General features: G+C 35.2%; 1 protein-coding gene across 1 annotated transcript in view; it reads left to right on the top strand.

Annotated features, from left to right (window-relative positions):
- Positions 1 to 11,642, top strand: part of EDEM3 (ER degradation enhancing alpha-mannosidase like protein 3) — a 63,155-nt gene extending 51,513 nt beyond the window's left edge. Inside the window, exons 18-21 of the mRNA XM_044676899.1 lie at positions 443 to 608; positions 3,871 to 4,056; positions 5,311 to 5,358; positions 7,657 to 11,642. Coding sequence (XP_044532834.1) covers positions 443 to 608; positions 3,871 to 4,056; positions 5,311 to 5,358; positions 7,657 to 8,063 — 807 coding nt within the window. The 3' untranslated portion in view covers positions 8,064 to 11,642. The remainder of the gene's footprint in view (positions 1 to 442; positions 609 to 3,870; positions 4,057 to 5,310; positions 5,359 to 7,656) is intronic.
- The last annotated feature ends 409 nt before the right edge of the window (positions 11,643 to 12,051 follow it).

Below are 12,051 nucleotides of genomic sequence, written 5' to 3'. Positions count from 1 at the left end.
GCATATCTTTCACCATAATTTCATTTTCAAAGCTAAATATCCTAATTCCTTTTAGGTATCCTTTCTCATGATATGCTTTTAAAGTTCTTGTTAGCTGGATTGCCTTCTTCTAGAGAAACTCCAGTCGAACACCTAATCTGCATAGGATAGTAGATGTTGAATTGATGGCAGTTTTTCAGAACAATAAAATCATGAGAATAAGTATCCTGAAACAGCCAGATCTTTTCTAGTTTGGCCTTATGCCATAATGTATTTCAAAGTGTTTGAAACAAAAATTAGATTAAAATATGCAACTATGATATGGCATTTGAAAATGAAATGAGTTTTTATTAAATTCTTTTCTTGAGGTCTCAAATATTGTATTAATGATTATTCTTGAGTAATTTGGAGAATCAAAATTCTGGGTTCTAACCATATTTCTAATCATTGTATATTTTAATAGACAAGAGGATTTGTTGCAAGCAGTAAACCATACAATGGCTGTTCAGAGATTACTAACCCTGAGGTAGTAATGGGGAAAATTGCTTTGATGCAAAGAGGCCAGTGTATGTTTGCTGAAAAGGCTCGGAATATCCAAAAAGCTGGAGCAATTGGTGGCATTGTTATTGGTAAGCAATTTTTCCTTATTACTTTGCCAGACAGTCAAGTACATAATTTTAAAGACTTTTTTTCCTTTAGGAACTAGAATAAAATTTCATGCCTATAAATTGAACTTCCCCTTTTTGTTTAAGTTGATTTTATAGTGGAATTTCTCTTGGTAGTCTCTAAGAACAAATATCTCAGCTGTATCCTAAATAGGCAGTGGTCATTGAGGGAAATGCACATCTTCAAACATTTTAACAATAGAAAATTTTTCTGTCTAGGAACCTTCAGTATTCTTAAACACCATAATAGGAGGGTGGTGGTATACTGCATTCTGGGAATAGCCAGGAATCCAGGAACCTAGAATGCTTCCGGAGCAGTAGTGTGAATTAAGTCTTTAGAAATGTAGGTTGGAATCAAATTGTAGGGACCCATATAATGTTGTATATAAAATTAATCTGGAGGCTTATTACCAGATTTATAAGCATCTACTAATAAAGAGAAAGAGATTAATAGAGGTAGAAAGAGAGAGATCTTAGCCTTTCTGACTTCTTCATTTAGTTGACTCAGGCCACTATTTGCCAGAGATGTACAAATGAGATCAGGAGCAGAGAGAAAAACACCAGCCCAGGGACCCTGATACAGCCGTAAGGAGAAAGCCTGTCTCCACTTCCTCAACTCGTTTTAAAACCTACACACTCCTTCCTTCATAGCAACATTGTGTTGGCTCTGGCACATTGATGCTTGGGACATCCACCCTGATGGGGGGAGCCAGGGAGTCTGGGTATCAGACACGCCATGTGACTGTGATGCCTATGTCTTGACACTAGGGTGCATGGGATCCAAGTCCCCTAAATAATTTCACACAATCAGTCTTTATAAAGAGAAGGGGGTGCCTGAAGTTTGGTGAACAGGAAAAAAAAGCAGTTTTCATTTGAGTGGTTGGGTTGTAAGTTTTCTGTAAAAGGGAAGAGAGATTTTGAGCAATAGTTTGAGGGGATAGTAGGGTCAACTACTGTGCTTTTAAGGATTGAAGGATTCTAGGAATGTGCCTAGGCAAGATCCCAGGCATTAAAGAGAGGTTGGATGTTTGAAGGGTGGAAAAATGATGAAAGAAACAAGCTTCTGTAAGAGATAGGAGATTGGAGCTATGTATATACAAGGGGAGGGGACTGGCTTTGGCAAAGAGAAAGATGACCTTTTCATTATAGGCTGTGGTAGAGGCAGAGAATGGAATGACATAGATGGATTTTGAAGTAAAAACTAGGCAAAAAGGAGGGATAGCACGGAATCTATCGTCTTGTTATGGGCAGAGAGGGAAGGGAAAGTGGCTCTAGGAGGGAATATCGTGAGACAAACAGCCGCTTGGGGAAGTACAAGGAGGAGTGAATCAGAAGAACAAGAGTGTTGCTGTACAGTGTTATGAGCCCAAGCCAAGTTAGCTAACATCGATTTTAATGGATCCAGTTAGCCCAGTTGGGTATCGTTGAACAGCAGGCAGGAGTACATGAATGGGATCTTATAAGAATCCCTTCTAAAGCAACTCTAAAGAGTGATGATCTAGCTTTTCTTTGCTTCCTCTGATCTTGCTTCCCAACATGTCAACCGTCCCTTCTAGGCACCTGCAAATTTGATAAGCAGACCATGTTTATACCTACCCAAGTTATTGATGAAAAGTGTTCAGAGGATAGGATTGGGACAAATCCCTGAGACACACCACTAAAAGCCTCCTTCTAATTGAGAGTAGGTGATAAATTGACTGCTTTTTAATTCAGGCCGTTTTACCATTTCCACATATATCCAGCTGTGCTTCTGGATTTCTGTCCTATTTACAAGAATAATAGGAGAGATTGAGTCCATATCTATCTGGTATATTCCCTGATCTTCCTGTCAGTGACCTGGTCAGGAAAGGAAGTGGTCAGTTAGCCCCCTATTCCAGATGAAGCTGGAATCAGTTTGGCCTTTTCTAGTGTCCACTTGCCTCAGGAGTCCGGGTTAGGTTCACTGTCCTAGAGCTGGCAAATTCTGTTGCAAAATCCATTCTCTTCATTAAAAAAAAAAATGCAGACACTTGCATTTCTCCTCTCTTGGCATTGCTATCATTTTCCATTGTCCTTCAGAGAGTCATTTTAGTGGTTCAGCAATCATAGTCCTTAGTTTTTAACAAGTCTGATTTTTATCAGAGTATTTGTTTTCTTTCCACTCTCAGTATTGCCATTCTTGTACATACTCAAGCTTAAAAACATGTACAAAGCATTTAAATTCATTTTTTTACTAAACAATCCATAATCAGGATGAATAGATATTTTTTTCAGAATCAAATTTGAAGACTTCATTTCAAGGGGGAAAAAGTGAATTTGTTTATTAAGTATTCCCTAGAAATGTCATATATTGACTTGTTCCACCTTCTTTATTTATTATGAGAACAAGGAAAACTCTTAGATCTCTTCTGGGTCACCCACCTCATTTTTAAGATGGAGATTCAACTTAATTGACTTCAAGGGTACACAAAGTTGCAGAGTTGTCTCTCCATTCTGGATTTCTTGACTCTTTAATCGGATGTTCTTTTCCCTTTGTTTATTCCTCGTTGAGGCTATTTTCATCAGAAAATTTAATTTCTTGCTAATTTTATACATGTAATATAAATGAAACTGCTTGATTCTGACTATAAAATATCAAGTATTTATACTCATTTTTCTTTTAAAGAATTGCTTTAATTACCTAAGAAAACCTTTAAAATTTAGCAAAGTTTTTCCCTTTTTGCTAAGTGTAACATTAGTTAATCCTAAAACATTTAGGTTTCATTGGTTATTTTATTTCATACATGTTCTCTATAATCCTATATTAGTTGTTACAAGGAGTTAGGAAAGAAATGAAAAGCATTTTTGTGTCCTAGCTTGAGAGTATTTCTGTTGTCGGGAGTTAGAATGCGGGAAAAATAAGATGACTTTCCAAGGACAGCTACAAGAAATGTGAAAATCAGCCGTTGGATTTTTCCCTCTTGTCCTTCCTCTAAAATGGTGATCAGTCTATCAGTCAGTCTTTTGATGGTTGGGTAGAGGGGAGCAGAATCATTTTACTCTGTCCTTTATGAAAGTGGAAACTAGAAAAAAATAAATTGAAAGTCGATGAACCTTGGTGCCCAGACAATTTTAAGCTAACAGTTATGATGTTTTATGACATAACAGCATAATTCAGGTGTATATACGAGATTAAGGACAAAAAATCGTGGTGGGGATATACTCATGGAAAAGTGGTTTCAAGTTTACTGTATTTATCGTTGGATAGATGACAATGAGGGGAGCAGTAGCGATACTGCCCCTCTTTTCCAGATGGCTGGTGATGGAAAGAATACAGATGACATTACAATCCCCATGCTATTCTTATTCAACAAAGAAGGAAATATTATATTGGATGCAATAAAGGAATATGAGGAGGTAGAAGTGCTTCTCTCTGATAAAGCAAAAGATCGAGGTAAGGGAAAAATCATTAGTTTATTATCCAGATCCACTCTAGCTCTGATTACAAAGTAAGTTGCAGTATTTTTCTTTATAGAATACAATTTTAAAAGATTTTAAAGAACTGTATTTATATCTTGGTGCTTGAAATAAGATTAAATATGATTTTTTGCCTTCTGGTTTTTTTAACTGAATTTTTTGGGATATTATATAAATTATAGTCTTCATCAGTGTTTTTATATTAGTCTCAGTATTTTGATATGTATGTGCTCATAAAAGAAGGATACCGTGATGCAAACACAGGGAAATATAGTCATTTGAATACTCCTTGTTCACTTTCACTGAATACTTCTCATTCAGAATTCTTTTGTCCTTTGATTTTCTGCCAGCAAGATGAATTTTAAATAGTCAGTATGATAGTCGTTCCTTTTCACAAGGTTCCATTTTATCAAATGACTGATAGATTCTCATAATAGAAAGGTAGCACTCACTCTGTTGATAAGCTTTGCCTCAAGAGTAATCCTTAAGAACAAGGCTACAGCTACAAATAGTTTGTCTAAAATCCAAAACAAAGCATACTTTAATGCCACTGAGCATATTTAGCTCTTTATTTTAGTCTAAAGTTGTTTTTAAGAATCTAAAAACATTGAAGATAAGGCTTTATAAATCAAAAATCTTAATATCATATGATGTCATCCCTAATGTTTGCCCATTTCCTTAAGAGGGGGAAATCCAGGAAAAGTGGGCAGGGCATTTGTTGTGATTCAGGTAAAGGTAGTTTTCCGAATATAAGGAACTAAAGATTTAGTATAAGGCCTGTTAATGGGATTATTGCCCTTCACTGTAGCCAGCCAAGAATTGTAATTATCGACTTCTGTGATTGTTCCATTGCTCCAGAGTCTTTAATAGAGACCCATATGGAGCTTTTAAATTGAGTAGTTTTTCAGGTGAGACCTTCTTAAACTAGATTCTCTATGCTGATCTGGCCATGGCTTAGTCAGAAATTTATTTCTGTTGAAATCTTAAATGATTTTTCAATTCAGATATTTTCCAAGAGTTAATATATAACAGTGAATGAACAGGACGGTGGTTTTCTAAGCTTATAAGAGGGTAATGATTTACTTCTTGGGCCACTTGTTCTAAATCTTGGGTCTGTTCCTTTTTTTCATTCACTCATTCGCTTCAAACTTAGGTGAATTAATTCTTGCTTATGATTAGTTAATGCATTTTCTTTCTCCCCTTGCCCTTTCTGCTGCCCTTTGGATTTCAGCAACAATATTTAAAGGTAAAATGCTTCCAAACTACATTTTTGATAGCAGTAAGTATCTTGAATGAATGAACCTCAAGTTCACATATGCCAAGTTGAATACTTAAATTCTTAAAATGCCATAATAACCTCTGGCTATATATAATTCAGTCACTTTCCATCCTTATTTGGGAACAACACTTTACTTATCCAACAACATATGCTTTTAGATGAAAACGACATATAACTAATATTGTCATCAATCTCTTTCCATGTAATAGACACTAATGCATATGTTGTTTTATCATTTATGTATGAATGTCAATGTTTTGGCTATACTTTTTTTTTAAGCTTTGCAATTTGCTAGATTTTTCAAAAGGTTATGCTGATTTCAGGTTTGGGAAAGGTTGGTAATGAGTCTTTGTTAGAATTGACTGTGTAGTGTGTTTATAGTCTCAGGGTTGATGTGAGCACATCTATTTATTAACAGGAATAAGCAATACTTCCCTATATAGTAAAATAGCCTTTTAAGTCTTAAGAGTTTCTTTGTTCCTGAAAATCTTTATTTTGAAGTATTACTTTCCTTTTTAGAACCATACATTTACAGAATTGAATCAGCAACAGCTTATAGTATAATTATAGCTCAATGTTTATCCATATAGCAACAAAACAAAACAAAAACACTACAGGAGAGTGGTTAAATGACGTAGCATGACCAAAGGTATTTTAAACTAACTTCAGTTTGGAGCCAAAATTGTCCTTTGATTTATTTGTATGGTCCCTTTCTACTCTGATATTCTGTTGTGAAACTTAAGTTCATTCTAATATCTGTCATCTCCACTATAATGGAGCCTGTTTGAAGACTTTACTTTCAGACTCCCTCAGATCACATGAATGATAGGCAACATAGGGTTTGTTTTTGTTTAAGGAGGTCTAGGCCTACATTCCTTCTCCAGAGCTAACTCTGTGCTGGGCAAATCGTTTAACCTCTGATCTTCAGTTTCTTTACCTCTAAAATGAGGATGGAGATACTTGCCCAGGGTTTCATGTGAGAAAACATGCTTTATAATCATAAAGTACAATATAAATTTTAAGTTTTTTTAATAGTTTGAAGTTTATACTATTCAACATTGCCATGCTAATTTTAAATAGGTATCTTAATTATCAATTTAGTTTTGAATGGGTCACTGTTATGTTTCTCCCCCTTGTTTTGAAAGCAATAGGAAAACATCCCTGTGTGGTCTGTTGCATCTTTTCTTAATATCCCATTCTCTGAGTTTTTATTATAAGGAGACATAAATTATTATTATATTCCTTAAGTCCCAAGGAAGAACTTATTTATTAAATTTTTCCTAATTAAACATTTATTAGTGATTTGTTTCTCCATAACATTGTCTGTTGCTTTTGTTGTTATCATAAGACAGCAAGAAGTCACAGATGGAATTTCAGTGCTGTTTCTTAGAGCACTCAAAATATTTTTATACCTTTTATTAAGGTTTTACTGTATTGAGCATAATTAGAAGTATAATCTCATTTTTAGACTGCCATATGATTTGAGAATGAGTGATATAATTTATAAATTAGAGATAGAATTCAGTTTTAGAATCATAGTGCCAACTTCCTGGGGTTGTAAGGCTTGAATAAAATAATTGTAAAGCACTTAGCACAGTGGCATATAGCAAGTGCTATAAAAATGTTAACTGTTATTTATTATTAATAATAATACTGCTAACTGCCTTAGCAGGGATAGATTTTTCTCTTTCCTTTCTTGAATGTAGAACACCCTTCAAAAATACTCACTTTTATTTCTCTCTTAAAAGTAAAATTATGAGATCTTAAGCTTTCCTAAATATTATTTCATTAAACCTGGATTATAATGGAAATTTTAACTAAAAAAAAATCACATTATTACAACTGTCATAAATATGGCTGTTTTCTTTTTCTGAGATTTTCTTAATAATCTAGGTCTTTCAGTTGGAGTGTTTTGACAGAGTTTTCTTATTGGAGGGGATGGGTTGAGTGTTGTATGTTTTTACCAGTTTTTTTACTTCTTGGTTTTTTACTGATATCAACATAAACAACCTTTTTAATCCATTAGTTGACCCTTTTAAGTTTTATAAGTAATGAATTTTTGATGTGAACTTAGCTAGGAAATAATATTAAATATTTTAATGATTCCATTATTAATTAATGTAACATAATTAATTAATTGTAATAGAATTGACCTGAGTCTATTCTGAGCCCTTTTGGCTTTTTAAAATTTTATCACAGGAAAAATTAGTATGCTTTTGAGGGGATGTTCAGTGTAAAGTAGTAGTATTATTTTGTGCTTTGTAAGTCTCATGAAGCTTGTTTTTCATTCTTTTAAAGATTTAGAAGTAGACAACACGGAACAAAAGTCTTCTGAAAATGATTCTGAGAATCAAAAATCGGAAAAGACTACAGGAGATTCTCAGGACATCGGTTTGGTCAGTCAGGAGTCTATGGAAGAAAGTTCTCCCATATCTCAACCAGAATCAGTATCTCCTGCTGATGTGGACAGAGCTAGCATTTTGTCTTCCAAAGAAGATTCCTGTCCCACTGAAAACCATGAGACTACAATCCATGACAGTGAATGTACAGAATTAGATAACCAGCCTCAAGAACAATCAAAAACTGAGGAAGAGTCTAGCCCTAATGTAAGCTGGGATAATAAAGTCCAGCCTATGGAATCCATATTAGCAGACTGGAATGAAGATATAGAAGCATTTGAAATGATGGAAAAAGATGAACTATGACTCACAAAAAAAAATCTCCTGGTGGGTATTTAAAAAGGAAAAAAAGGTGAACTTTGGTTAAGGTAGACCCTAATGCAGAGGAAGGCTCTTTTGTGGGCGTTGTTAAATATGGTGATGAGCAACCAGGTTCTGACTGGATTATTTAAAGATCCTAGAAATCCAGTGCATGCTATGTTAGGATTGGCCTTGTTTAAAACTTTTTTTCCCATTAGAAAGAAATGGGAGCTTGTTTTCCCTTCCAAACATGGCAGCTCTGCAACACAGTGATAGCCTAGCTCTCATTTTGGAATAAGTAATGGGCATTCCTGGGCATTGGGTTGACCCAGCCGCTGAAAGGGAGAAGCGTGAATGCATTCGGTTAATGTAATAGCCCTCGTTACTTCCTGACACCAGAGCTTTGGGAGGTCGAGATCGGGTTGCCTTTTGAAAGCAAAGGCAGGTAAGTGCTATGAGCATTCAGGATTGTGCTGCCTTACATATACCACTACAATTGGTAGTTCGATACAAAGCAAATATGTTTATAGTAAGAACATTTTTGCTCATTATATCCACTTTTTTCTTTCATCGACAAATGAACAAGGTGACTTGGGTTCTTCTTAACATTGCCCTCTTTACACAAACCAAAGGTGAAGCTAATGTGCTTTCTCAGTGAATTTCTCTGCATGGAAGCTGATCAGTGGGACCAGGCAAAAAAGGTCATTATAATGTGCTGTGGAAAATGGTTGCTTAGTACTCTTGGGAAACAGGGCCAAAAAAAAAAAAAATACAGTTTTGCAATACAAACTTCCTTTGGGGCCTGCCATGGTAAAAACTTAAAAAGCTATAACTACTCAGTAACACTAGAACGATAGTGTTGTTCTCTGTTGTAGACTAGACCACAAGTCTTTTTTCAGTTCATTTCCTCTCGAAGATGTTACCTCTAAACATCATCAGCCTTATAATAAATATCTCACACTTTTAGTATGCAATTTGAGCCATAAGGCCAGTATCACCAACAACTGAATCCATTTTGTTCCATTTGTCCAGCTTATTAGAGCCATGATAAAACTATGGTGGTGATATATAAATCCAGGGATAACTGGTATTTTTTTTTCTTTTGAAGGCTTTCTTTCTAAAGTTGCAATTAGGGCTATTCACCTTTTCTGTTGAATCATGTTTTTCTTATAAATATTCCCTTGAGTGGGTACCAGAAAATTTATCTGTGGTCATTTATGAAGAAACTCATACAATAGCAACTAACATGTACCTTAATGAGAAAACTATTTTGTGGCAATCTAATACTTGGCTACATTTAATAAGTTTTAAGTGTTTGGTTAATTAACTTTTGATTTCTGTAGACATCTTGTTTAGCAGCAGATCATGGCTTCATTTTGTAATCCTTTCCAAACATTTTTGAATCAATCTAAAAGCTTATGAGAAAGGCTTGCACCACCCCCACCCTCAACCCCCACCCAGCACCTGCCTTTTATCATTTGGCAAAATGACTTTTTCTTTATGTACAGTTTTGTGGTACTGGTGAACTTTTAACGGTATATGCAGCTGTTAATCGGAATAGCTGTATAGCATTGTAGTTATGTATATTCATGTACAGCGTGACTTAGATTCCAGATAAATGGTGTATTCTTTTGTAAGGGGGGGAAGTAATTGCTTTAAAAAAATTCTATGTAAACATAATTGAGGCAGGAGTAAATGGAATCTAATACAAATTTACTTTAAAGAGAAATGGTTAGCAAATAAGATCTTGGTTGGCCCATAATTAAGTCTTACTCCAAAATAGACTTTTTTCCGTAGTCTTTCTGCATGTGAAGTTTGGTATGTGAAGCTAAAGCTTCATACCACAGAAGAATGGAGGATGTCTAAGTGCTCTGTCAATATTGATTTCCAAACTGCCAAACTAGCTGAAGCTTAATAATACTTGACTTGCCTTGATTTCAAGGCTGGGACTTGGTGAGGGGGAGCAGATGGTCTTCCAGACTTTGGTTATGAGAGCCTTATATGCATTGCTTTCATTTTTGTACCTTAGAGCCATTACTTCCTGAGTCTATGCTTTCCAAGTTAGAAAAACAAAGTAAATTATTTACAAAATAAGATCAAAGCCAGTGAGTGAGGGGTGATGGAGCTCCATGACTGAGCCCGGAGCAGAGGCAGCCACCAGAGGGACCTCTTTCTTGTACTTAAGGTTTGGGAAGGAACTTGTTCACTTGGTCTTGGAAGGAACTTGTTCACTCACTTAGGGATTTGAGTCACTTAAAAGCAAATAAAAACCCTGACAGATTGAGCCGATTCCTGGAAATAAGGGCAACCGTTAAACTTCTCCTTAGGATAGTAAGGAAGCGTTCACCTCCTGGAGCCCACTTGTGTCATTGCCTATAATTTACCAGCATTAGGATTTAAACAAATTCAACATACTGCCACTAAGTAGTCTTTTATTTCAGTGAGAAGAAACCCTAGCAGTATCAAGTAAGGTTTTGGGGGTCATACTCGTATATATTAATTGTTTCCTCTGGATTTGGGAGACTTTTTTTTAAAATCCTGAATTTAGAAACATCTGGTCTACCTCAGTTAAATGTTGACTGCCTGGAGAGTGAGCTGAAGTGATCACCAGAGCCATAAAAGTAGTTTGACCAGGAATCCGAATTTGCACAATGTTTACAAACCTGGAATCAAGGATTTAACCTGAAAATTAAAGTTAGATGGGAAGGAAAAGGGCAGGAAATGAAAGGGGATGGTTTTATTCAGGTATCTTCAAGTTTCAAAAGCTAATGTTTACCTAAGAGAAAGGAAACAACTAGAGTCTAAGCCTGCTCACAACTGTTCTCTAAACCATTAGCACCGATCTTCAGGATGTTTTCCTTGAAGCTTCCAAGTATAAAAGAATTGTAATTTATCAGATGTGGTTGAGTGAAGGGTTTGCTGGGTATATGTTTAATAGGCTCCCAATGACAATATAGTTTTTATCTCGGAACCGATCATTGTAACATTTTCCTTACAATACTGGATCAGTTCAAATGGGAGAGTTTTAAAATTACTCTCTAACTTAAGTCTATTCCTATTCTCTTAAAGATATTTATTGTCTACTTTTATTTATCATTTTGTAACTGTTTTACAATTGACATTTGTTCTCCTACCAAACCCAATGATGTCCAACTCAGCAGAAAGCTCAGCATTAGTCAAATGTTGTTCATAATTTAGGGGGTGGGGGTGGATAAGAAACCTAGTAAATATTCCAATAGTTTGTTTTATGCACAAGGCTTCAGTCAGAACATAGAAAAAAAACATTCTGTGAATGAAATATTGTATGTTCAGATTTTATAAAAGACATTTTTAAAAGCCCAATTTACAGCCGTATATTTTCTTATAAATGTAATTTATGAAAAAAGATGTCTGTACTAACAGGTGCTGTAACACTACTGTTGGATTTTACTGTTTGGTGATAAATGTATATCATATTTCTAAGGAAAACTGTGTACTGTGATGTAAAAGTCTGGGCAGAAATGTATATAATCCTTGTATATATAATTGTGTATTTGATTATAATTGCCGATTGTAAAGATTTAATAAAATATGTAAATATTCTAATCAAGCTTTCCTTTGATTTTTAGTATTCTCTTGTATCACTTGCAGAAAATTGCCATATATTTGCTACTGGCTTGAGGTTTTCCTGCTGTTCCTATCAGATTTCCTTTATTAGTTCAGACTTAAACAACTTCCTGTGGAGTTAATTAAACTCCAAATATAGAGTAAAAGAAAAGCATTTCTACCACCTCAGCCAGGTATACGGTTAGAGACCTAGCACTGTAGTTCTCAGAGTGGTTACCCTTTGGTAGTAAGACTGGCTATTTTTGCTATAAAGTCTCTGATTTCAGGATGAATGTTGTCACCGTAGTTAATAAAAATCAGGTGTTAACTGATTAAATCCAGGGACTTGGATCACACTGGACCACACAGTCAGTAGCAAAACCAGGACTAGAAATGCGGTATCTTAACT

The sequence above is a fragment of the Gracilinanus agilis genome, chromosome 4 (assembly GCF_016433145.1).
Source record: "Gracilinanus agilis isolate LMUSP501 chromosome 4, AgileGrace, whole genome shotgun sequence".
In the NCBI taxonomy this organism is placed as follows: domain Eukaryota; kingdom Metazoa; phylum Chordata; class Mammalia; order Didelphimorphia; family Didelphidae; genus Gracilinanus; species Gracilinanus agilis.
This window is presented reverse-complemented; position numbering and strand designations above follow the sequence as displayed.